Source organism: Amblyomma maculatum, chromosome 1, assembly GCF_055883805.1.
Source record: "Amblyomma maculatum isolate TAMU_Amacu chromosome 1, ASM5588380v1, whole genome shotgun sequence".
In the NCBI taxonomy this organism is placed as follows: domain Eukaryota; kingdom Metazoa; phylum Arthropoda; class Arachnida; order Ixodida; family Ixodidae; genus Amblyomma; species Amblyomma maculatum.
The window spans coordinates 462905304-462928807 of record NC_139344.1 but is presented as its reverse complement, the minus strand read 5'-3'; the positions used below and the strand labels follow the sequence as shown (position 1 = coordinate 462928807).

The window sequence follows — 23504 nt, the reverse complement described above, 5'->3', positions numbered from 1 at the left end:
AGAGCGCCTGGGAGGCGCCCACTGAGGCCCCTGGAGGAACCGAATCTCCTGACGGTTCGGTGAGCTCGGTGGGGCGTGGTCTGGAGGTGGGCGACGAAGGACCGCAGCATAGCTCTCGGGCTGCGGCTCGAGGTAAGGTGCAGGAATGTTGGCCGTGCAGCTGATCGGTTTTGGAGCGTGGTATGGTTCGGAAAGGGGTGCCGCGTTGTCGACTGGATGAGACTCGTTGCATGGTGTAGACGGTGATAGGGCGTACCGAATTTCATTCCGCACTGTTTCCATGAGGGCCCCTGACGTCTGAGCCTTCGTAGTCGTAATTCGCTGCAGCTCCTCAAGGCCAATGCCTCTAATGATGTCCCGAAGAGTGGTCGTATCTGTTGCAGTCAGCGCCGCCGCAGTTGTCGGGGCACAGTTGACCGGTCGGTTGTACTGGCGGCACCGGTCTTGGAGGGCTCGTTCGATAGCCGTAGCGTCCTTAACGAACTCACTCACGGTTTTAGGGGGGTTGCGTACCAAGCTGGCAAACACCTGTTCTTTGATGCCATGCATGAGATGCCGTAGCTTCTTTGGTTCACTCATATCAGGGTCGGCACGGCGAAAAAGGCGAGCCATGTCTTCCGCAAACATAGCCACGCTCTCATTCGGCTTCTGGATGCGCACTTCAAGCAGGCGCAGTGCATTGTCTCGTCGATCCGTTCTCGCAAAAGTATCTACCAGCTGGCGGCGGAAGTCATTCCATGTGGATAAGCTGGTCTCGTGGTTTTCAAACCACGTTCTAGCATTATCCTGAAGGGCAAAATAAACATTGGACAGCTTCTGGTCTGCGCTCCATTGATTGATTTTGGCCACTCGCTCAAACTGGTCAAGCCAGTCCTCGACATCTTCAAACGCGTCCCCGCGAAAGCACTCTGGTACCTTGGTGTTCTGAAGAGTCACCGGCGTAAGGTTGGTATGTGCCATGGCTTGGGGGACCTGACGAACTTGGGCATTTGAAGAGTCGTTCGGCAGATGGCTGTACTCCGGGGCTAGGCCTAGAAGGCGGCGGCTAGTGCGATGGACAGGAGTGTCAATGTCTGGGATCCGCTGTGGACTGCCGGAAGGAGCCTTATGCATACCCCAGCGCGCTCCACCAGTGTCACGTCTCGACAGAACGCCAAGGAGGGTCGAAATATAAGACGGTTTGATTAGTGGCCTAGAACGAGTCTTGCGATCAAACTTCCTCCTTCTTCTTTCAGCTCGCGCTTGTGTTTCCATAGTCGTCATCTTTTGCGTCGTCTTCTATGCGGCAATATATTGGTAAGCCATATCTAAATACTAATTTAGGTAAACAGAGAAGGCCAAACTTATCAAACTAGACAACAAACAAATGAAGGAAAGAGCACAGACATAATTGCACAGAAAAATCGGTATACCGTCTCAAAGGCCTGCATCCAACCTGGGGCATCGATGGCTCGCAAGCCGGCCCGCTCCTCGAGCTTGTAATGGCGAATCTTCTGGTCCTCGAGCCAAGCGACGAGGCTGCGGAGCTCTCCTTGACCTGCCACGAATGAAAACAAACATCCAGGCATTGACGTGATCCACGACCGACTGATTTTGCATTCGGCTGAATAACCACGGCAATACTGTTATGCACGAGCTATTAGTAGCAGTCGTGGGGTTAGATGTACCGTGAACCAAAGCCCCAAGATATTAGTGATAAACATAATGAGAGAGGTACGGGGATCGATACCCCGCACCTCCACCAAGATGACACGTGGCAAGAAGGTTAGTTCGAGAACGCAACGGCTGACTTGAGTGAATGTTCGGGTAGGCGCCAACCTTCTCGTAGTACCAGCTACCGTTGCTACAGATTCGTCTACCTTCCGTGCCACTACTGTCGATCGTCGTCTTCTTAACGTCCAGCGACGCAGGTCATATATGTAACAATATACACCTCAAGTACCGTGCGGCGCAGCTGCTCATGGTTTATACAACATACGGCTGTCAAAAATTGTGATCTGAGGTTTGTCACTCAAAAGTTATAGTGCAAACGCCAAGTAGAATGTTATGTCAGGAGAGTGCCTCGTACTTCCAAAGGGTGGCTGCCAACCGCTGCTAACGTCCAAAGCGAGAAAACTAAACCGAGTTTACAGCAAGCAGATGTGCTTCGCCTGTTATAAGCTCGTTATGACTTTTCAGGATGAACTTAGACCCGACGAGAAAAAAAAGTCGGCATGAAATATGCGCCCATCAGTGCGGAGCAGGAGAAAAATTTGACCCCATAACATTTCAATAGCACGCCAGTCCCAAGTTCGGCCCCCATGCATGAGCTTCCTTACTCAAACCATACAAGATGAGCACAGAGAAAGTGGCATAAATTCTTGTCAATGAACTGAAACTTGACACAAGCCATCGGCAACGTGCACTTGCTTTGAATGTTGAAATTGTCCGCGTTGTTGAATCCAAGCGCTGTCAACTTTCGCTTGAACATCTTGCACTGAAGGCAAAAGTCTGGCCACCTACACTTTGGATGAATATGAAAGCAGCACACTCAAAACACCCCTCAACTACGCACAACACGACAACGCGAGGCGAGAATCATAAACCAACACTGTAACAATGAACCGAGGCCGGCGAACTAGCGACCGCGCCTTGTCTTGACAGCGTCTGACGACGGCTAAATACGGCTTCAATTATTGGCTAGGAATTGTTGCAAGTAGCCGAACCAATCCATTTGATACAAACAAAACGTAATAGCAGCGTTAGCAGCGTGCAAACAGCGTGCTGTATGTTGTTTGTGGCGCACGTTCAAATGTGCGCAAGTGGAGCTTGTTTAGTTTGCAGCAGCAAGTGAATTTCTCTTTGGCGTTTGATCCTTTGACAACAGTGGCCAGGCTGAAAATGGCTCCGTAGTTTCAATCTTGTATGCAATATGACGCGCCGATTAGCGCACAAGTTGGAGTCCCAGTGGCGCTCCCAGGATGTTCTCCAGTCCGAGGAGAAGGCTACTTTCGACGAGTTCCTGCTCTCCCAGCGGGTTCTAAGCGGCCTGAGAAAGGCAGGCTTCATCAGGCCGTCGCCCATTCAGCTGCGTGCTATTCCCCTGGGCCTGTGTGGTTTCGGTGAGCGCACTGCAGTCCATCATTCAAAAGCGTAATTGCCGCCTCTCAGTTCGGTGTAAATTGTGCAGACGGTCGCCTAGAGCGCCAGAAGATGCTCATCCATATCTGATCTACATTTTATAGATGCGATTGGGGCTATCAACTTGACCGGTAGTGCACTGTGAGAAATGTAAGCGCACATTGAAGAACCCCAGGCAGACGAAATTTTTGGAACCCCTCCGCCCGAGTCTCTTTGGGACCGTATAACCCGACCGAAACTGTAATCCCAATAGCTGCAAGTTTATGTTCAGGCTTGAAATTAGTGGAGCCTTGTGGAGGGCTTTTAGACATGCTTTATTTATTGCCGTACGCAGTTCAGAAACTATATAGACATCTAAAGAATTCGCTTGCATATTCTTTAAAATATGCATTAGACATTAGTATACATGGCCCGCTACTGTGGCGCAGTGGCAACTTGGGTTCGTATTCCGAATTTGCGTCGCTATCGAAAGTGTCGCGATCTCCCTGACCTTGAGTTATCTGATTGATCGAAACACAGGAACCAGCCAGAAAAAGTAACAGGAGTGGAAGTGTTGCTCCATTCTGGTACAAACTGCTTTTCTTGCTTCATCCTACTCCAAAATGCAATATTGCTCCAAAAACTGCTCCAGACCGGTTGCCTCGATGTTCTGCCATCAAATTTAGCAGAACACGAATTTTTGCGGCACAGGGGGGCTATTAATGATATTTCCCCCCAAAATGTGATTCGATGCAATTTGATTAAATGACAGTGCGAAGCACAGGGGTCAGTGACATGCTGCGAGCTCCAAAGAAATCGGGAACAGATTCAAGATGACGAGGGAAAAGGGAGGCAACGCTGGGAATATGTTACATCAGTTATAGCGGAGTCATTTAAGAGCGATGATAGGGTAATCTCTGCAAATCAGGGAGTAACACAAGATAACCGGATACAAAGCAGCTTAGAACTGACCAATCTAAACTGGCAGAAAAGGCAGAAAAAAAATATTCCTAAAAGCACATCTACAGGAATAGAAGAAATTCCGAACAAGCTGATTAATTAATACAGTCCAAGAAGTAAGGAAACATTATAAAAAGCTTTGGAAACAGTCATAACGAATAAGCAAATTCCAGACAGCTGGCGGCAGAGTAAAATGAACTTGATTTATAAAGGGAAAGGAAATAGGGTGCACATAAAATCCTACAGGCCGGTTACGATAACATATGTTATATACAGATTGGCCATGCAGGCGGGGAAATTAAAAATTCAATCATGGGTAGAAAGTAAGAAGATACTCGGAGAACTTCAGAACGGGTTTAGAAAAAATATGTGCTTATATGGTAGCCTATTCGCGCTTACCAGTGCATCGAAATAGCTAGAGCGGAAAACGGAAACAGGGAACTTCTGTGGAACATACTAAGAGAAGAAGGTATTGGTAATGAGATAACAGATTTCCCATGGGAAATATACTGGGATAACAAAGTAGAAATTACATGGGAAAGGATAAGAAGTATGGATGCTGTCAAGGTATACAAAGGATTAAGACAAGGTTGTCCTCTATCACCACTGCTGTTCTTGCTTTATATGATAAATATGGAAGGGAGGCTACAAGACAGTAATCTAGGTTTTAGCCTGTCATATAGTCTGTGCACCAACCACTACTGCTGAAGAAGCTTATGTTGAGAGATTTTATGCTGGCCTGCAATGCCTTTTAGACCGCACTCCATCATCAGACGTCCTTTTTCTCATAGGATACTGGAATGCTAAGGTGGGGAGCGAAGAAATATCTGGAATTACAGGCACGTTCGGTCTTGGTGAGTCAAACGAAGCTGGGCAGAGGCTAATAGAGTTTTGTCAAGAAAACAACCTGACCATAGCGAATACTCATTTTCAACAGCACAAGAGGCGCCTGTACACATTGACTTCACCGGACGGTCTGTACAGGAATGAGATTGATTATATTCTTTGCCTGCAGAGATGGAGAAGCGCTATACAAGCAGTAAAAACAAGGCCTGGGGCCGATTGTGACATCGATCATCAGCTTCTTGTTGCCAAATTTAAACTTCGATTGAGGAAAACACAGAAAACTAGAAGGCCTTTTAGGTATGATCTGGATCAAATTCCACCAGAATATGCTGTGGAAGTGGAGAATCGATTTCAAGAATTAGATCTAGAAGACAGAGAGCCTGAAGAGATGTGGACTGATATTCGTGATATAATTCAAGAAGTTGCTACTAAGGTAGTTCCAAAGAAAAAGAAACGCAAGAAAGCAAACTGGTTATCTGAAGAGGCTTTGCAAATAGCCGAGGAAAGGAGGATGGCAAAAGTTATGGGGGAAAGAGAAAGATACAAGGTTCTCAATGCGGATTTTCAGAAAATAGCAAGGAGAGATAAGAATGCCTTCATGAACATACAGTGCCAATCAGTTGAGGATAACAGCCAATTGAGGAACACAAGAGCTCTGTATAAGACACTCAAAGGTATTATAACGCCCTTAGCATCGCTATCGAGACGTTCTAGCCGGTTCAGTACGCTAGGTACACACGGCCAGCGGGAACGACACAGGTGCCACAAGACAAAGGTCGAATGGGCGCGTACACTTCTTCCTCTTCCTTCTTTTTTCCTCTGTGCTCTGTTTGAGAACAAGTCCGTAACACTTCCCCCGTCGCAGGCGAAGCCCTCCGGGTGAGTCAATTGTCAGCTCGAGGATGACAGGGTTTCAGACGCGCGACGTGATCAAGCTCAGTTCGTGGAGAACGTCGGCTACTTTTGGTAAGGCGCGCAATCCGATAGGTGAGGTCACTAATTGCCTCGAGGATAACATAGGGACCGATATAGTGCGCGAGCAGTTTCTGACTTAAGCCACGCTTCCTTAGTGGACGCCAAAGCCAGACCATCTCGTCAGGGAGGTAGGTGACGTGGCGATGGTGGTCGTTGTAGCGGGATTTCGAGCGCTTTTGTGAGGCGAGAGTTCTCAGGCGGGCTATCCGGCTGGCTTCCTCAGCCCGGCAGAGGATCTCAGCAATCCCAGGATCGTCGGCTGTGGAGAACGGGAGGATGGTGTCGAGGGTGTGTCGAGGAGACCGGGCATAGAGGAGACAAAATGGACTGTAACTTGTTGTTTCCTGTTGGGCGGTATTGTATGCGTATGTTATAAATGGTGGTAGCACAGAGTCCCAGTCCTTGTGGTCGGCGGCGACGTAGATTGAAAGCATGTTGGTGAGTGTCCCGTTGGTTCGCTCGGTCAACCCATTTGTTTGCGGATGATAAGGGGTGGAATGTCGGAAATGTGCTTGGCACAAACAAAGGAGTTGTTCGACAACATCAGCGGTGAACTGACTCCCTCGGTCGCTGACCAACACTCGGGGAGGCCCATGGCCCAGTATAACAAAGTGCAGCAGGAAGAGGGAGACTTGGTGTGTAGTAGCCGGTGGAAGGGCTGCCGTTTCACAGTAACGAGTGTGGTAATCAGTGCAGATGACGATCCAGCGGTTGCAAGAATGAGACTTGGGAAAGGGTCCCAAGAGGTCTACCCCGACCTTCTCAAAAGTGGATCTTGGAGGCGTCACAGGATGAAGGAGACCAGGAAGAGTGCCGGCGGGGTGTTTGTGACTCGCACACTGAGCACAGCTAGCCACAACTTCTCAGTGGTTTCACGCATCCGGGGCCAGTAGAAACGTTCTTGGATGCGATAGAGCGTCCGCGCAGATCCCAGGTGTCTCGAAGTGGGGTCGTCGTGCATAACGCGCAACACAGAGGAGCGTAGGCTGACGGGCACCACCAGAAGGTAGCGGAGACTAGTGGCAGAATTGTCCTTTCTGTACAAGAGACCATCCCGTATACAATAGGGACTGAAAGATGTAGGGTCCCCTGCAGTGGTAAAGAATGGTTGGAGATTCTCATCTTTCCTCTGCTCGGTGCGGAACGTACGGGTATCGGGGAATGGAGGTAAAACCGCAGCGATGTAATGATCAAAATTGTCGGCGTCACATTCCGTTGTAGGAAGCGGTAAACGTGAGAGACAGTCCGCGTCAGCGTGCCGGCGTCCACTCTTGTACGAAACTGTGTAATCAAACTCTTGTAAACGGATCGCCCACCGTGCAAGACGGCCAGATGGGTCACGGAGGTTTATCAGCCAGCACAGGGAATGATGATCAGTGACCACTGTGAAGAGCCGCCCGTATAGATAACAGCGAAACCGCTGAACGGTGAACACTACCGCGAGGCATTCCTGCTCAGTGATTGTGTAATTGCGTTCAGGTTTGCTTAAGGAACGACTGGCGTAAGCAATAACATCTTCCTTGTCGCCGTAACGCTGAATCAGCACAGCGCCAATGCCAACACCACTGGCGTCTGTGTGCAGTTCCGTTGGAGCAGAAGGGTTGAAATGCCAGAGAATCGGATGTGATGCTAGTAAAAACTTGAGCTGGCAAAAAGAAGAGTCACACTCTGATGCCCATTCAAAGGGAGCGTCTTTGTGGAGAAGGCAAGTAAGAGTGTTAGCGGTGTCAGCAAAACGGGGAGTGAAGTGGCGGAAATATAAGCACAGCCTTAGGAAACTTCGAAGTTTCTTCACGTTCTGAGGTGTTACAAACGATGCAACGACCACGGTCTTTTGAGGGTCCGGTCTGACGCCTTCGCGATCGACGAGATGTCCTAGTACCAAAATCTGACACTCACCTAATCGACACTTCTTCGAATTTATTACTAGACCGGCATTTTCGAAGCAGTCCAGCACGAGAGCGAGGCGTTCATTGTGCTCATTGAATGTCCGGCCAAAAATGACGACATCATCGAGGTAGCGCATACATATATGCCATTTTAGTCCCCGTTAGGATAGCATCCATAAATCTCTCGAAAGTTGCAGGAGCATTGCAAAGCCCGAAAGGCATTATATTAAATTCAAACAGGCCATCGGGTGTGATAAAAGCCGTTTTTTCCTTGTCGTCACAGTGCATAGGGATCTGCCAATATCCCGATTGCAGATCGACGGATGAAAAATATGATGCGGAGAACAGACAATCTATGGCGTCATTGATCCGGAGAAGGGGATACACATCTTTCTTTGTTGCAGCATTCAGGCGGCGATAGTCGACGCAAAAGCGCCATGTACCATCTTTCTTCTTCACCAGAATTACAGGGGCGGCCCAGGGACTGCATGACTCTTGAATAACACCCTTTTCCAGCATATCCTGAACCTGCTCACTGATGACCTGGCGGTCTGTTGGCGACACTCTGTACGGCTTCTGTCGAATTGGGTGTGAGTAGCCTGTGTCAATGCGATGCCGGGTACGTGTCACAGGAATGCACCGTGAGCCGCTGGGCTCCGAAAAATCAAATATGGAAGAATACTTGACTAGTAAGGCCTCCAAAACGTCACGCTGTTCACTGGTTAGAGAGCGGCTGATCATCCGATGCAGTTGTGAGTCGGGGGCTGGAGCGGCAGCACTTTCGCCAGGTGCATCAGTAACCAACGCCACCAACGGGGCATCGTCCTGGCTGCACGTCGCGATCTTCATATTCACAGGCAGAACTACTGGTTGCGAAGAACAATTGATGGCCCTCAGCCGTGAGCAGCCCTTGACCACCGACAGTAGGCAATGAGGAACCAGAATGTATTTCTTTGCACAGTTAGAATGAAGCGGTGCCACTGTAGCGTCGAAGGTGTCGGAAGCACGGCTGGGGCACAAAACTAGGACACGCACCATAGACAGGGCTGGCACATTGGTATCCTCTGTTACGCCAAACACATCCTCACGCACGTGTGGCTGCTGCTCTAAATGTCCAGAAGGAAGGAAACCATCAACGCAGAGTTCCCCAGAGCGGCAGTCGACCGTAGCGCCACACATTCTCAAAAAGTCAATAACTAGAATTATGTCATGCGTGCATCGCGAAAGCACTGCAAACTCCGCTGTGAATACCGTTCCACCCAGGGACACCGAAGCACTGCACATTCCCAGGGGCACAACACCTCACCACCCGCGCCATGAAAATTCGTATTCCTGTCCCAAACAAACATAACTTTGCATCCTAACCGCTTCTTAAACGATAAACTCATTATTGAAATGGTTGCCCTGGTGTCCACTAAAGCCATTGTCGCCACACCATCCACAAGCACATAGACCGTGTTCTTTAACATAACAACAGATGGAGGAATTTCTTCAGGCAGGGCACAGTCTCCAGTGACCTGACCTCCAGCGGCCGCGCTGACTAGTTTTCCGGCAATGGCGATGTCGGCCGCCGCCGTGGCCGGTGGTGACAGAAAGCAGCGCGCAGAAGAGGCAGGTGGTGGCGAGAAAGTTTGGTCGGAAGCAGGAGAGTGGCTGCGCGGTCCATTGGTCTGGGGATATTCATACGAAGATGGGGGCCATTGCCAATTAGAGTCGTAGAAACGGTTACGTGGCGGAGCATTTTGCACGGGCCGATCGTAACGGGTGAGTGGGCGCCTGCGGCAGTATCGAGCTATGTGCCCCGCAATGCCGCAGCGGCGGCACACGGGGGTTGTGAGACGAAAACCTTGTTCCCTGGAGGGCTCCGAGGAGACAGGGTGCATTGGTTAGCGAAACTTATCTTCAGGCCTTCGGGCTGGACGCCGGAAATAGCGAGCAGGTGGTGGTTGAGGATGGCACTCATAGGGCTGATCATATTGCGACAAGAAGTTAGTCAGGCGTGAGTCGTAGCGCGGCAGGTGACCAGGGCTATCGAACCTTGGCGTCGGGCTGTTGGAGCAAATGTCCGCGTGTGCCGTATTGATAGAATTCATAACGGGCATCGAGGGGAGCTAGGAGGGAGGCCCTCGAGAGCCGACAACGTCAGAGGGCAAAGATGATGGAGACCTTACAGGGGGCTTAAACCGCTGCAGTTCCGCGCGAACTATTTGCCGGATGGTTTGATGACAAGTCCATGAAGCTGTCTTCAATGCTCGCCATAGATGGAACGTTGGCGAGCCGCCCAATTTTGGTGTTATGCGACGAGTCTTCAATGTCTCGAATGTGCGAACATGCCAAATTACATCACAGACGGCTTTCAGGTCACCTTCTGCAATTAGAAAATTATAAACATCATCTGCGATGCCCTTCAGAAGATGTCCTACTTTATCTTCCTCGGTCAAAGGAAGCTGCTGTGCCAAGCTGGGCGTGATAAAGGACGAACGAGGCAGGGACCTCACTGAAGCCTCAGAGATAAAGAAGAGGTGACAGGAATACACAGAAAAACTGTGCAAGAAGGACCCGGATGTGCAAACCCAACATAAGCCGGTTGTGATTACCGATCTCGCGCCGGGCATCCTGAAGAGTGAAGTTGAATGGGCCTTAGCCAGCCTTGCTAAGAACAAAGCTAGCGGAATTGATGGCATTCCAGCTGAGTTGCTTCAAAACCTTTGTCATGACGCTGCTAACATTCTGTATACATTATGTCAGCAAATTTGGACAACCCTGCAGTGGCCACAGGATTGGAGGAGGTCAGTTTACGTCCCCATTCCAAAGAAAGGCAGTGCCAAAGATTGTTCCAAACACTGCACGATCGCGCTTATTTCGCATGCTAGCAAGGTGCTGTTGAAAATCATCCAAGGTAGGCTGCAGCAGTATGTGGATCGGTAGCTTCCGGACATGCAAGCTGGGTTTCGCAAGGGCAGAGGAACTAGAGACCAAATTGCCAACCTTCGCTGGATCATGGAAAAAGCAAGAGAGTTCCAGAAACTCATCTACTTCTGCTTTATTGACTATGTGAAAGCGTTTGACTGCGTAGATCACAACAGATTGTGGCAAGCTCTCCAAGAGATGGGAGTTCCAATTCACCTCATCTGTCTCCTCAGGAACCTGTATGAAGGGCAAGAGGCCACAGTCAGAACTGGGCATGGTCTTACTGATTGGTTTCCGATCAAGAAAGGAGTTGGACAAGGCTGCATACTGTCGCCCTGCCTATTTAACCTATATGCTGAGTGCATCATGAGGAAGGCCGGTCTGGACGAGTCTTCAGCTGGAGTGAAGATTGCTGGAAAACGTATCAACAACCTTAGATATGCAGATGATACCACTATAATGGCAGAAAGTGAGGTGGAACTCAGGAGACTTCTGATGCGCGTACAAGAAGAGAGTGAGAGGTTCGGGCTTAAACTGAACATTAAAAATACAAAGATCATGGCATCTTGCCCGATCAAGTCCTGGAGCATCAAGGGACAAGAAGTGGAAGCTGTGACAGATTTTCTCTTCTTGGGCTCCAAGATTACCCCGAAAGGAGACTGCAGCCATGAAATTAGGAGACGCCTACTTCTGGGGAAGAGAGCCATGGCTAGCCTTGACCACCTAGTAAAGAGCAGACACATTAGACTGCCAACCAGAATCTGTATAACTCGTGCTATGGTCTTTCCAGTTGTGATGTATGGATGTGAAAGTTGGACTGTAAAGAAGGCTGATCGCCGAAGAATTGACGCGTTTGAATTGTAGTGCTGTTAGAGACTCTTGAGAGTTCCTTGGACTGCCAGAAGATCAAATCAGTCGATATTGTCGACCATAAACCCTGACTACTCATTGGAGGGTCAAATTCTAAAGTTAAAGCTCAGCTACTTTGGTCATCTGATGAGAAGAAAGGAGTCGCTGGAGAAAGATTTGATGTTGGGAAAGGTTGAGGGTCACCAGAGAAGGGGTAGGCAGCGAACGCGGTGGTTAGATGGCATCCCCGAGGCGCTGCAGATGAAGTATGTGATGTTAGGAAGATAGTGAGAGACCAGAAAGCGTGGCATGATATGGTCCTTAGCGTCACGAAGAGTCGGACACGACTGAACGACTGAACTGAACTGAATAGTTTAGAGGGAAAGGTCGTAGAGCAGTACCTCACCGGTTTAATGTATACAGACAATATTGTGTTGTTAGCAGATAGCCAGGAAGACTCGCAAACTCTTGTTAAGTATTGCGGAGACAAAAGGGATGCTGTAGGCTTCAGGTTTAGTGCAGTTAGGTCAGGTCTGATAATTTTCAATGGCTCAACTGATCAGGGTTATAATATACAAGGGCATGAAATACCCAGAGTGGCAGAATATAAATATCTGGGGGTATGGATCAACAAAAGATCAACATTCATTGAAAAGCATGAGCAATCACTTAGGGCAAAAGGGCAAAGAGATGCAATTATAATAAAGCATAGGGCATTGTGGGGATACTATAGGTATTAAGTGCTGATGGGTATTTGGAAAGGAACTATGGTGCCCAGGCTTACTTTCGCAAATGCTGTTTTGTGCCTAAAAGCAGAAGTACAGTCGACATTAAAAATAAATTAGAGAGCTGTCGGACGATTGGCACTTAGTGCCCACGGCAAAACCACAAATCAGGTGGTACAGGGAGATATGGGCTGGGCATCTTTCGAAGCACAGGAAGCACAAAGTAAAATATTATATCAGGAACGCCTGAGGAAATTGGACAGTAACAGGTGGGCAGTATTGTGTCCGGACAACGGCTTCAGCGGGACATCGCGGCCGCCGGGAAGCCCAGTCTTATTTTAGATTCGGATAAGACTAGACTCGGTATTAAGACTGGACTTATACCCTCACGTTCGTGCAAGCGGGCCCTGGCCAAGTGCCTTTCCAAGAGGCCACAGTGAACGATTTCCTGTGCCGCGCATTCTCTTCAGTCCTTGTTTCGACATGTATCGGGAATTTATGACTGTCTGCGCCTTCTCCGCCCAGAAAGAGAAACACACAGAGCAGTTAGCGCCGATCTCACAAGAACTGCGTTTACGCTGTGCTGTCTAACTACTCTGTTTTTGTCACTTCGCGCCACGGCCGAGACGCGACTCCGGGGCCATTTGCCGCGGAACGGGCGGAGCCGGCGGCGCAGCCCTTTCCGACATCACCTCCGAAGAGCAGCCGCTTCTGCCGCGGTCATAAATTTCAACCCACGCCAAGCTGCCCTTTGACCCTGGGCGTTCCTCTGGATTCTTTCCCGCAGTTATGTCATATGACATGCGTGCCTAGGGACTCGTGTGGGGACCTGGAGAACTTTTTTGTAAGAAATACAGAGCTCCATCTTATGCGAGCTCTCTTCCTCTTCTCCTCTCAACTGAGCCTTTCGCTTCTTCGAGCACGACACCAACACCGGAGGAGCCGATGGCGTCGCTAACCAAGTCCCAACAGCAACTAAACTATTTAAATACTTATAGCTAAAAAGCGTTGACTCACAATGGAGGAAAAGAACTAGGAATCTAACCAGTAAGTATGCTGGTCACAAGGACGAAGAAATAAAGAGAATTAAACAACAGATGAAGAACACAGAACGTGAAAATTGGATAAATTTTATGGAAAAGAAACAGAGTGTAGAACTATACCGAAAGTGGACAAGGCAGATCAGGAAGGAAGCTTATTTTGATAAATCAGGAGGCAGTGCCATACTTTTTGAAGCTAGATCAGGGTGCCTTAGAACACGCAGCTACAAAAAGAAATGTAACCAAGAAGATAACATGTGCAGTATATGGTAAATCCATAGAAACAATTGAACATCTTATACTCAAATGTGGTGGTATCCATCCAGATGTCGATGCAGGTGCAGTCACTCTTCCTAGGGTTTAGAGATAGCACTGGTCGGGTGAATGAATCCGCAGTGGAAGCTAGCAAAAAGCGATTGGAAGATTGGTGGCTTTAAAGCAGGAAAGTGGCATAAGGTCAGTAATGTAGGAATGAATGAATGAATGAAGCCTTTATTGAAAGGAAGGGATGGCTCTCGGCCGCTGTTTGGGTTCTCGGGGAGTTAGGAGGGATGGGAGTGTAACTTCTTCGTCTTAACGGTTCTTCAAGCTGTTGCTTGTTGCTTGCCATGCGGCCGATCTTCGCGCTCTAAGTCGACCTCTCTCACACTACTCGAAGCAGGCCGCTCTCACTGCCGTATGTAGCAATGGAGTGTTGTATTTCGGTGCTTGATATAACCTGACCTGCTAATGTGGGCATGTCGTCGTGTGGAATATGCGTAATTTTGTTTCTTCCTTGTGAAAACGATGGACATTGCCATATAAGATGTTCTAGGTCTGCTGTACACTGTTCCTGACAGTGCGTGCATATGTTGTATAAAAATTCAATAACTGGAATAGTTAACCCATCTAAAACAATATTCGAGACATAGGGGAAAAACGAGCCTCATGGAGGAAGGAAAGAACTTAGGAGAGGCTCTGACGCTATGTTTTTGAAGCTGGCGTGGCCGCGCCACGACCGGACGCTGCAACGTCTCTCTTCCTCCTTTACCCTCCGCATTCTCTTTCTCCATGACGCTCACGTACCTAGGGCCCTTAGCAACGCTGTTGCTAGTGGCCCGAGTTATCATAGCAACAGCGTCGCCATTGCTAATGGCCCAACTTGGCTAACCCTGTATTTTGACGTCACTTCCGCCACACTTTCTCCAATGCATTGGGAATGGCAAGGGCCTCTCCTAAGTTGTTTCCTTCTTCCATGACGAGCCTGATAGCAACTGCTACCACCCCGTTTCAAAGAGGACACTCCTATGTTCCACCCATCCATCCATCCTCCATGCACACACTCTAGGGGCCCCTTTAGTCGAAACAAAGGCAGCACAACGGTGACAGTTATAATGCACCTCGTGCTGAGCTTAATACCCGGTTGATCCTGCCAGTAATCATATGCTTGTCTCAAAGATTAAGCCATGCATGTCTAAGTACATGCTGAAACAAGGCGAAACCGCTAATGGCTCATTAAATCAGTTATTGTTCCTTAATCGTTTCTTTCTACTTGGACAACTGTGGCAATTCTAGAGCTAATACATGCATTGAGCCTGAAGGCCTTTGGCTGACGGGCGCTTTTATTAGAGCAAGACCCATCGGGTTCTGCCCGTACTTGGTCTCAAATAGTTGATCCGATGTGGCAGTGATCAGTTCCGCCATCAGACAACAATAAGTCCGCCTTGTGCAGCAAAAGCCCATTATGATTATAAACTAAAAGCATAGAGCATAAAAAATTTGTGACCAAATTTGAAAACGTCGCAACAAGCGATTGGAGGGAAATAATTAACAAAACACGTATCTTTCACTTACACAACACCTTCTCCAACCCCTTTGAATTGCCGGTGATGAGAGAAGTGAGCGAAGCAGTCATGGTGGGTACCTCAAGCTGTTAAAAAAGGTGATCGACAGCACAGAACAACTAGAGTTGTTCTATGAAAACAAGCAGGTTCTTCACCATTGTGCCTTTTTGCTAGTCCTACTTCAGACAAAAGCATACTTGAAGCATAAAGGGTGACACCACTAAGGGGCTATTCACTAGACACATTGCTATTCACTAGACACATTCTCAAGAGTGTTGGAAAGCCATACAGGGCTTAATGCACTTCCAGTGTTGTTCAGGTGAAAACAAGAGCCACTGGCAGAAGGATACGAAGCAAAGGAATCTGGAGGAGGAGAAGTCTACCTTTGAGTGCAGTCTATCTTTCCTGAAGATACTACTAACCAGTGCCCTGGAATTTTTCAATATATGCTAGGCATAGGGCCAAAAATTATATGCACAAGGAGAGCGGAAATGTGCTGGTCATTGATCTGAATTCCAAAATTGTGGTAGTACTTGAGCACGCCAATGTGATAGACTCCACATTTCGATCCATCCTGTCAAAATAGCCAGACTTAATTCAGTTATGATGTGCAGAAGCAAGCATTTGGTTTACTGCTAGTCTTTTGCGAATTGTTCCACACGTCACTTGTGTTATTTTAAATATTTGTACGTATTGGCTTTTTGTCTTCTCAGAGGTGCAGGTGTAGTCAGCAAAGCATTGAACGTTGAATAGAAAGGAATCAAATTTTTGTCTGTCAGAAACAAAAACTTGCAAATAATAAAAGCTCTTGACCCTAGAAACATGCTGCAAAACATAATTTGAATGCTCCAAACTCTCACTTTATTGCTTTAAAGATGCTCCAAATTGGCGTTATTACTGCTCCTTGAGCTGCTCCAAAATGTTCGAGCTTGCTTCCACCAACTTTTGGTCTGGCGCTTTCACCAATCAGATGACTCGAGGTCAGGGAGATAGCGACACTTTCGATAATGGCGCAAACTCTGAATATGGACCCTTTATTTGATCCCCGCTGTGGTAGCTGTGTTTCGATGGAGACAAAACGCAAGGCGCCCCTGTACTGTATGATATCTGTGGTTGAGATTATTCGGAGGCCTCCACTACGGCAGCAAAGCGACTCAAACTCCACTACGGAGTTTGAGTCGCTTTGGGAGGATATGTTAATTAAATCGCCACTTGGTATTCCCATGTAGCCACTAAATAATTTATAAGCGATGTTCTTCCGATGCTGTTTCAGTTTCAACAACCAAACATTGGCCTTGATGCATAAGAGATGTTTACGTCACGTGAGGCATGGAAGAAACTTCAATATAATCACTGATAGGCAGTTTTCACTATGAAGCATAAGCCAGCTGCTTTGAGAGCTTGAATGACAGGGAACAACATATCAGCAGCTGTGTTGCACTATTTGATAGCCACATGTCCACCTGCACATCACAATTAGTGTTTGGTTGATGAGAGGAAAACAGCATGAGAGAAGAAATTTAGCGGTCACAGACAAATGCTGCGTGGCAATCAATGTAGTCTAATGTCTTATTCATCATTACAGAGAAGAAAACGCACAACTGGAATCTGGTGTCTCTAGTGCTCCAAATTTGTCAAACATATGGCAGAAATGCTTGGCATTGGGCTAGTTGGAACATTTTAAACAAAGGTACATTTGTTGCTCGGGATTTACAAGGGCGGGGCTAAGAGATGACACAAATGTTAAAGTGCAGTCCTTAGGAGAGCACGGCACCACATATATGGGCAGAAGTGCCCACTGCAGGTCTTGTGTTTTCTACACATAGCTGTTTGAGCATGTGATTGTTAATGTGACCTGAATACAAAACAGTTTTCATTTCCAAAGTCATGTTTCGCCAACATGATAGTGAGTTGTGTGTCACATAGTGCCTGTTAAGAATAAGAGGAGGAAAGTGTGCAGAGAAATGGTTTATTAAAACTCAACATGCAAAGCCATGTCTACTTGGTGATGCCTCATAAGAAAAGTGCTTCTATTACTCTTTGGGTTTTCTTGCTTGAATGTTGGCCAAGTTTTATTGCTATACTAAACTTTATGATATATGCACAAGGACGCAAAAACAATCTAGGGGCACTTTGGACCACTAAAGTGCGATGAGGCGAAAGACATTATAGCGCAGTACTTGTTGAGTCTTCAGAGCAATGCTTGCTGTCATGCTTAAACCTGCACCTTCTGGACCGAATGGAGATGCTGTGTAATGTCAGCGTACATTAAAAATTCCCAAGCACCACAACAATTTATTTTAGTGATGTCAAAGCTTTGTTCGTGATAGTTACAGCATTAAAGAAATCAATAAAATAAACATTGAAACCAGCCCTGTGTTTCATAAGCAGAGCTCAGCAGTGTTGAACATTATCACATGTTGGAGCACGGTGGCTTTCGATCTCAATGCGACCTCACTCACTAGCCCAGCTGGTTCACAAAATAACTTGAGCATCTGAACACTAGTCTAGTCTGTAGCCAGGCTGGCAAGGTGCAGAACTGGTGTTTCATGAATTTTTCTCTTCACAGTGTGCAACACATAGTGTGCATAGGCATATAGCTCTGCAGCATTATTGTGGGGCTTGGCACCTGTGAGAAGACTCGTCACACAGCGGGAAATGATAAAAAAGAAAAGAAGCGACACTCATGCTCATGAATATTTTCGCACAGACGACACTTTGTTTTTATTCAAAGCCTTCAAATCCATCATCTTTGAAAGCACTATCAACAAGTTTGTCGATTTATGGTGGCAAACATCTCTTCATGCTAATAATCGCCGGTAGGATCGCCTCCATGCTTGATTGCCATCACTCTTGGTCATACATGGTGCAGCACACGTGGGAAGTAGAAAACACGTGCAGTAGCCATCAAACTCAGTTGCAAATGACAACTGAAAAAGTGGCTCACCTTGTCATGGCTTGTCTTGGCAGTGTGGACGGAGGAGGGCAGTGGATGTCGTTATGATTTGGCATTTCATATTAGTGGTATTACTAACCCCTGGGGCCTGTGAGACTGCAAAGAAAAGATAAAATGCATATAAGACACACACAATATTTGTAGAGAACTGTGTCTTATGCGCCAGAAAATGTGGTATGCTGATATCTTGTTGCGATTTCTTGAGTTGAAATAACATGAACCTCGTGTACCTTGTCTTTGTGCTTAAGGTACTGTTGCTCAATATATTACATCTGTAACGTTATGCCTCTTCCCCCCTTATATATTGTTCTAATATTAGGGTCTTTAAGAGTAAATAACTGATGTTTTGACCTTGGCCTTTCTCTTCCCAGACATGGTGGTGCAGGCCAAGTCTGGCACCGGCAAGACATGCGTCTTCTCTGTGCTGGCTCTGCAGGCTATCAACACTGCCAGAAATGCAGTCCAGGTGAGCCTCAGCCATTGCCAGCTGCTTGGCCAGGCTGCTGTCACTGGTGTTTGGGAATGGCTACCCAGTCTGCTGCAAACAGGGCTCGCTGTTGGCCATGAACCCCACAGATCGTGCAGTGGTACCACAATGGCCTCACTGAGAAATAATTATTTCCAAGAAAAATGGATTTGATGCATTCTACAAGCTGATCAGAATAAATCTGCTGGAAAACATTCAATGTGCATGCTAGACAGACAATCGTGTATACGTATATTATGAAAGCATGATCATGGTGCTTTACTGAATTCTCCCGTCAGCCAGTGGTTTTGATTACTGGCACATGCAGAGCTCTGATTCTGGAAGGAGGGAGCATGAACAAGATGCAAGATGAGAATTAAAAGAATTGTCGCATACCCCCTTTTGAATTAACACTTATCTGTCATCTGTAGCCCACCTGCAAGCTTATCTGTAGCCTCGAACCCCAAGAATACCTTGCACTCACGCTGGCCCCTCAATTATGCCGACATTGCTTGTCCAAACGTAATTCGCATTCTAGCCGTAAAAGGCAGTGGTGGTATCAGAATAGCCTCTGTCTGCCATAAGATGCCTAATGCTGTTATAGTTAAATAGAATAAGTGCTTGGCAAAGAAAACACATCATGTGTGCGCCTTAGTAACTTCGTTTTGTTTCACTGCACGACAGCAATGTGGCATGCAAAATGAGTGGAAGCGACCGACGGCCACCCTCAAGCGCACTCCATGTTCACCCTGTCCCAGGGTTTCTTAAAGCCCCAGCACTACCAGCAGGTTCCCAAAGGTGCCTGCTCCATTTTCATATATGTGAGAGTCATTAGGAGAAGTGCCAATTATTTAGGAGAAGTGCAAGTTGTAGGGGTGTCTTTCGATGCATTTAACCACCGGTGAAATTGAGGTGCACACTGCACAACTTTCCTGTGGCACTTCTGAAGAGGTTTTTTAGGAATGGTTAATATGGCCTGTAAATAAAAATGACTCTGTTCAAAATATATTTGTGAAAAACTGTTACGAATGGTTATTCTGTATATAGAGCACGTGTTAACAGGATTAAATGTCTTATGACAAGCAATGGCTAGGTGCAGACCTCAGTATATTGAGTATGGCTCTAAGAATTATAAGGCATATCAGTGCCTTCCAAATTATTTCATACAAATGTGAGCAAATCTTCATTTATATGCTGAATGTACTTAGCCACAAAAGCCACATGTCAGCATAGCTAATGGATTGCCGTAGCAGGGGTATTGGTATCCAAATACAGTAATTTTGGTAGGGCATGCCAGTTTTTGTCGGAGCACTGTGTGTTGCAAGGAAGCCCCATAGCTGATTTTGGTCCGCCAGTGCTGTTTGCAGGGGGCGCTATGCAGGGAAGCCAACCTAAATGGTGTATGGTTTCTTGCCACCTCTACAGTTGGCAAATGAGTGGTCCACGTGGCACTAAATATTCCGGATGTAGAGTCGTATGAGTTTCTGTGTGGGCTAAACTGTGCTTCTTTTGCATGCTTTTTTTCTCAAGAAATATTGCCTGTATAGTCTTACATTTTGCAGCCTTTTTGCTGTAAGGCAGTTCTTTTCATTTCCCTATAGATGGAAGGCATGCAATTCCTCTGTGCATCAAAGAAAGATATGCCTGCTTCCGTTTCTTGCCCTTTGTGTCGTTATGATGCGTTGGTCACCACTGCTCTGCTCAGGTGCTGATCCTGGCGCCGACGCGTGAGATAGCTGTGCAGTCCTGTGACACGGTGCGCTGCCTGGGCTGCGACACGCCGGGCCTCGAGGTGTACGCCTTCATTGGGGGCTTGTCTGTGCGGGAGGATGTGCGCAAGCTGGCCCGCTGCCACGTGGCTGTCGGCACCCTGGGTGAGTGATTGACGATGCACACGCCACTCAAGTACTGATTATAGCATGATTGGTGAATACTGGGTGTGCACAAGGTTTGCCCTGGCATCCACCATTGGTGGTGCAGCGATTGGTGGCAAAGTTTGAAAGACCAGTAATAGGTTCGAAAAGCAACGCCCAGCTTAGCTGTGCTCTGTCACACATTTTGTCCACCCTCATGGAGATGCTGCATTTGGCATCAACATTTCTGGACTTGGAATGCTCAAATCCGCTCGCATACGATGGCACTTTGAGGTCGGCTCGTGCCCATCACACCAGCCATCTGAGTAGCTCTCTGCACAATAATCGAAGTGCCCATGAAATCATGGGCAGCGTGGACAACTTCAAGAATTCAGCTCCTCATTGGTTGACACAAGCTGTGTAGCTCACTGCCAGAAATTCAAGGTACAGTAAAAGCTCTTTTATTCGAACTTCATGGGACCTGGAAAAAAAGTTGAATTACCAAATGGCCTGGAAAAACTGACAAGAACCACTTGCATAATAGCCAATTTATTGGGTGAAAAATTTAGCAGTGGTGCCTGCTTTTTTGACGAGAACAACGCAACGGTGACTATTTTTTGCATTCTTTTAATGCTTTATTGCATGCACACTTGCGGAGGCACCCACGCAAGACTGCTTGAAAATGTTCAGAGCCTCCCTGGCATCCTACACGGTGGGATGCAGTAGCATACCCTCGCAAGCAGCCTTCGTAATGTGTGAGGCTTCACTGCAAAACATGCTAAACGGTATTTGACGAGCAGATATTTTTGGAGCAGCGGAGGAACCACGCAGATGGGAGTGCTGAAAATGCCCTGTACCTCCAATGATCGTCCCAAACATCGTGCAGCTGTGATTGGTTAGCTGGCTGATGCATGGCTGATAGCCAGCGTCGCTGCGGGCCGGCACGAACTGTGCAGACCTCATAAAAGCAAAATCAGGACTGTGTTGTCTGCCTATTGGAGACAAGGCTGATTATATTTCATCACGGTTGGCATTGTGCGCAAGTCAAAGGTGCGCGGTCATCTCAGCAACATGTAGTTCAGGTTTGGGGAGTGCTATTTTGATGGTTGCTTACAGCGCCAGTCGTACCTGGGCGTGGGCTAACCAGATCAAGACCCATAGCACTTGTCCAGTACCATAGCTTACGTAGGCATTGGCAGGAACATAGATTTCTGTGGAGCTAGGCTGGACCAATTAACGCAGTTATAATTATTCTAAAATTGGAATTATTGAAATTCGAATCGACGAGCCACTGTACAGTGTTAGGAACAGCAGACACAGCAACACTACTGCTTCTTCCCACCTGTGTGGCTAAAGTGAAACTTGAATGAAGGAAAAGAACTGAGCACAATGCCCATGTGTTGGACAAAATCTGTGCTCATTAGGGAACCTCCGATGATTGGAAGTATAATCTGAGCCCTCCACTGTAACATTTCTCATTGCCAATATGCAGGTGTGGGTTGTTGAATCCTATGTAGGAATACTGTACCACGCACCTTTTGTGTGAAATTGCTGGGGAGCTGTATATATGACATCACAGCACAGCCAGTCTCCTGATGGTAACCAGGCTCCTTGCATCTCTCTGCCCATAACGGGAAAGGTTCAGTGCACGCAGTGAAGGCTGCACTCATTCACTGTTGACTGTCAATGCGCACCAACTCCATGTGATAGACGTTATTTGAGAGTCTTCCACCATGGCATATGTGGTGTTGCACAGTGTTGCTTTAAAATGCATTATTATAACTGCATGGACCCAGCCGCAGAAAACGTGGCAGTCATGCAGGCATGGGGGCAGCACAGCATATGCCGCAAAATGTATGGCCATTCCAAGGGAGAGGAGTTCACGGAAAAAATGGTGCCACATCAATCACTTAACTTTATCCATGCTGAGCCAGTCATGACCCGTGCTTCTGGAGAAGTGTGTGTGGCTCCGCTGCTACTGCTGGTTGGTAGCCTCCGGTGGAGGCCAAGAGATGGCAGCACTGACGGTCGCCGTGGGACTAATCCAGCTGCGCTTAATTGGTCTCCCCATTTCGGGATGCATGGAAAGCCACAGAAAATGGTCCCAAGAGCTGTTTGTTGCACAGCAGAAAGACCAGTCACCTGGCACCTTTCGCAGCTTGAATTTTACTGCTGGCAGCACACCATGCACATTCTTTTACTGGTGTGCTCATGGCTTTGGTCATTGGATAGTGAGACTTCACCTGTGCTCTTAATATACACTCGTACCAGGGACTCTGAATCTTATGTATGCTTGGCTGCTCAAATGATCAACAACCAGCCTAAAGAAGTTGGGAGGCCATAGCAGGAAAAAAGATATCTTGAAACACAGTATTGCTCATTAAATGAAGGTTGCTCATTTTAATTTGCTTTGAAAACACATGAAAATATGATTATACTATCACATATGCGGTTGAACCAGGGTGTTGAGGAGCTGCATTTTGGGTAAAGTACCTGTCACCTGTCTATTCACGGTTTCGTTGCTGCCTGCGTGTCTGTCTTATGTGCAGAAGTGGCTGTTCTTTGTTTCCTTTGAGCCATTCGGTGTGTCCCCCCATGTTGTGTGCAGGGCGCCTTCTGCAGCTGGTGGAGCAGGGCCAGTTGTGCCTAGACGGAGTGCGGCTCCTGGTGCTGGATGAGGCAGACCAGCTGCTGGGGGAGAGCTTCCGGGAAGGGCTCAGGTAGCCACTCCTCTCGTCTTCTCTCTTCCTGATGCGCGCGTCAGTTTTCTATAGCTTGCTCATGGCCCATCACATAGACACCCTTGTTTCTGTGGCCATTGAATGACCCCAAGCTGTTAGCATATGTGCAGACACTCAGGAGTCTGGGGGTAAAGCCTACTATAGCCTTCTTGAGGAGCAGTAAGAAACAAAAATACACTGGCACCTAGGCTCCATATAAAATTCAGGATGCATTCCTGAAGTGATCAACTAAGGAGAATAAACCTTGCAGTTAATCATGTAGACACGATAAACGGCTGATGGTTTGAAAAAACTTTTAGACGGGCTAGATGGTTTTCAACTTCAGACGGCATTCTTAGCGCAAAACAACACACACGCACACGAGAGAAAAGG

The 23504-nt window shown here is 47.5% G+C and overlaps 2 protein-coding genes across 2 annotated transcripts in view; one reads left to right on the top strand and one right to left on the bottom strand.

Moving 5' to 3' along the window:
• Positions 1-2644, bottom strand: part of LOC146209809 (tRNA-splicing ligase complex subunit RTRAF) — a 44694-nt gene extending 42050 nt beyond the window's left edge. Inside the window, exons 1-2 of the mRNA XM_084603980.1 lie at positions 2410-2644; positions 1413-1537 (exon numbers count right to left, since the gene is read on the bottom strand). Of these exons, the coding sequence (XP_084460106.1) occupies positions 1413-1537; positions 2410-2470 (186 nt within the window). The 5' untranslated portion in view covers positions 2471-2644. The remainder of the gene's footprint in view (positions 1-1412; positions 1538-2409) is intronic.
• Positions 2645-2712: 68 nt separating this feature from the next.
• Positions 2713-23504, top strand: part of LOC146209807 (uncharacterized) — a 101906-nt gene continuing 81114 nt past the window's right edge. The window contains exons 1-4 of the mRNA XM_084603954.1: positions 2713-3101; positions 18444-18538; positions 20244-20412; positions 23000-23111. Coding sequence (XP_084460080.1) covers positions 2912-3101; positions 18444-18538; positions 20244-20412; positions 23000-23111 — 566 coding nt within the window. The 5' untranslated portion in view covers positions 2713-2911. The remainder of the gene's footprint in view (positions 3102-18443; positions 18539-20243; positions 20413-22999; positions 23112-23504) is intronic.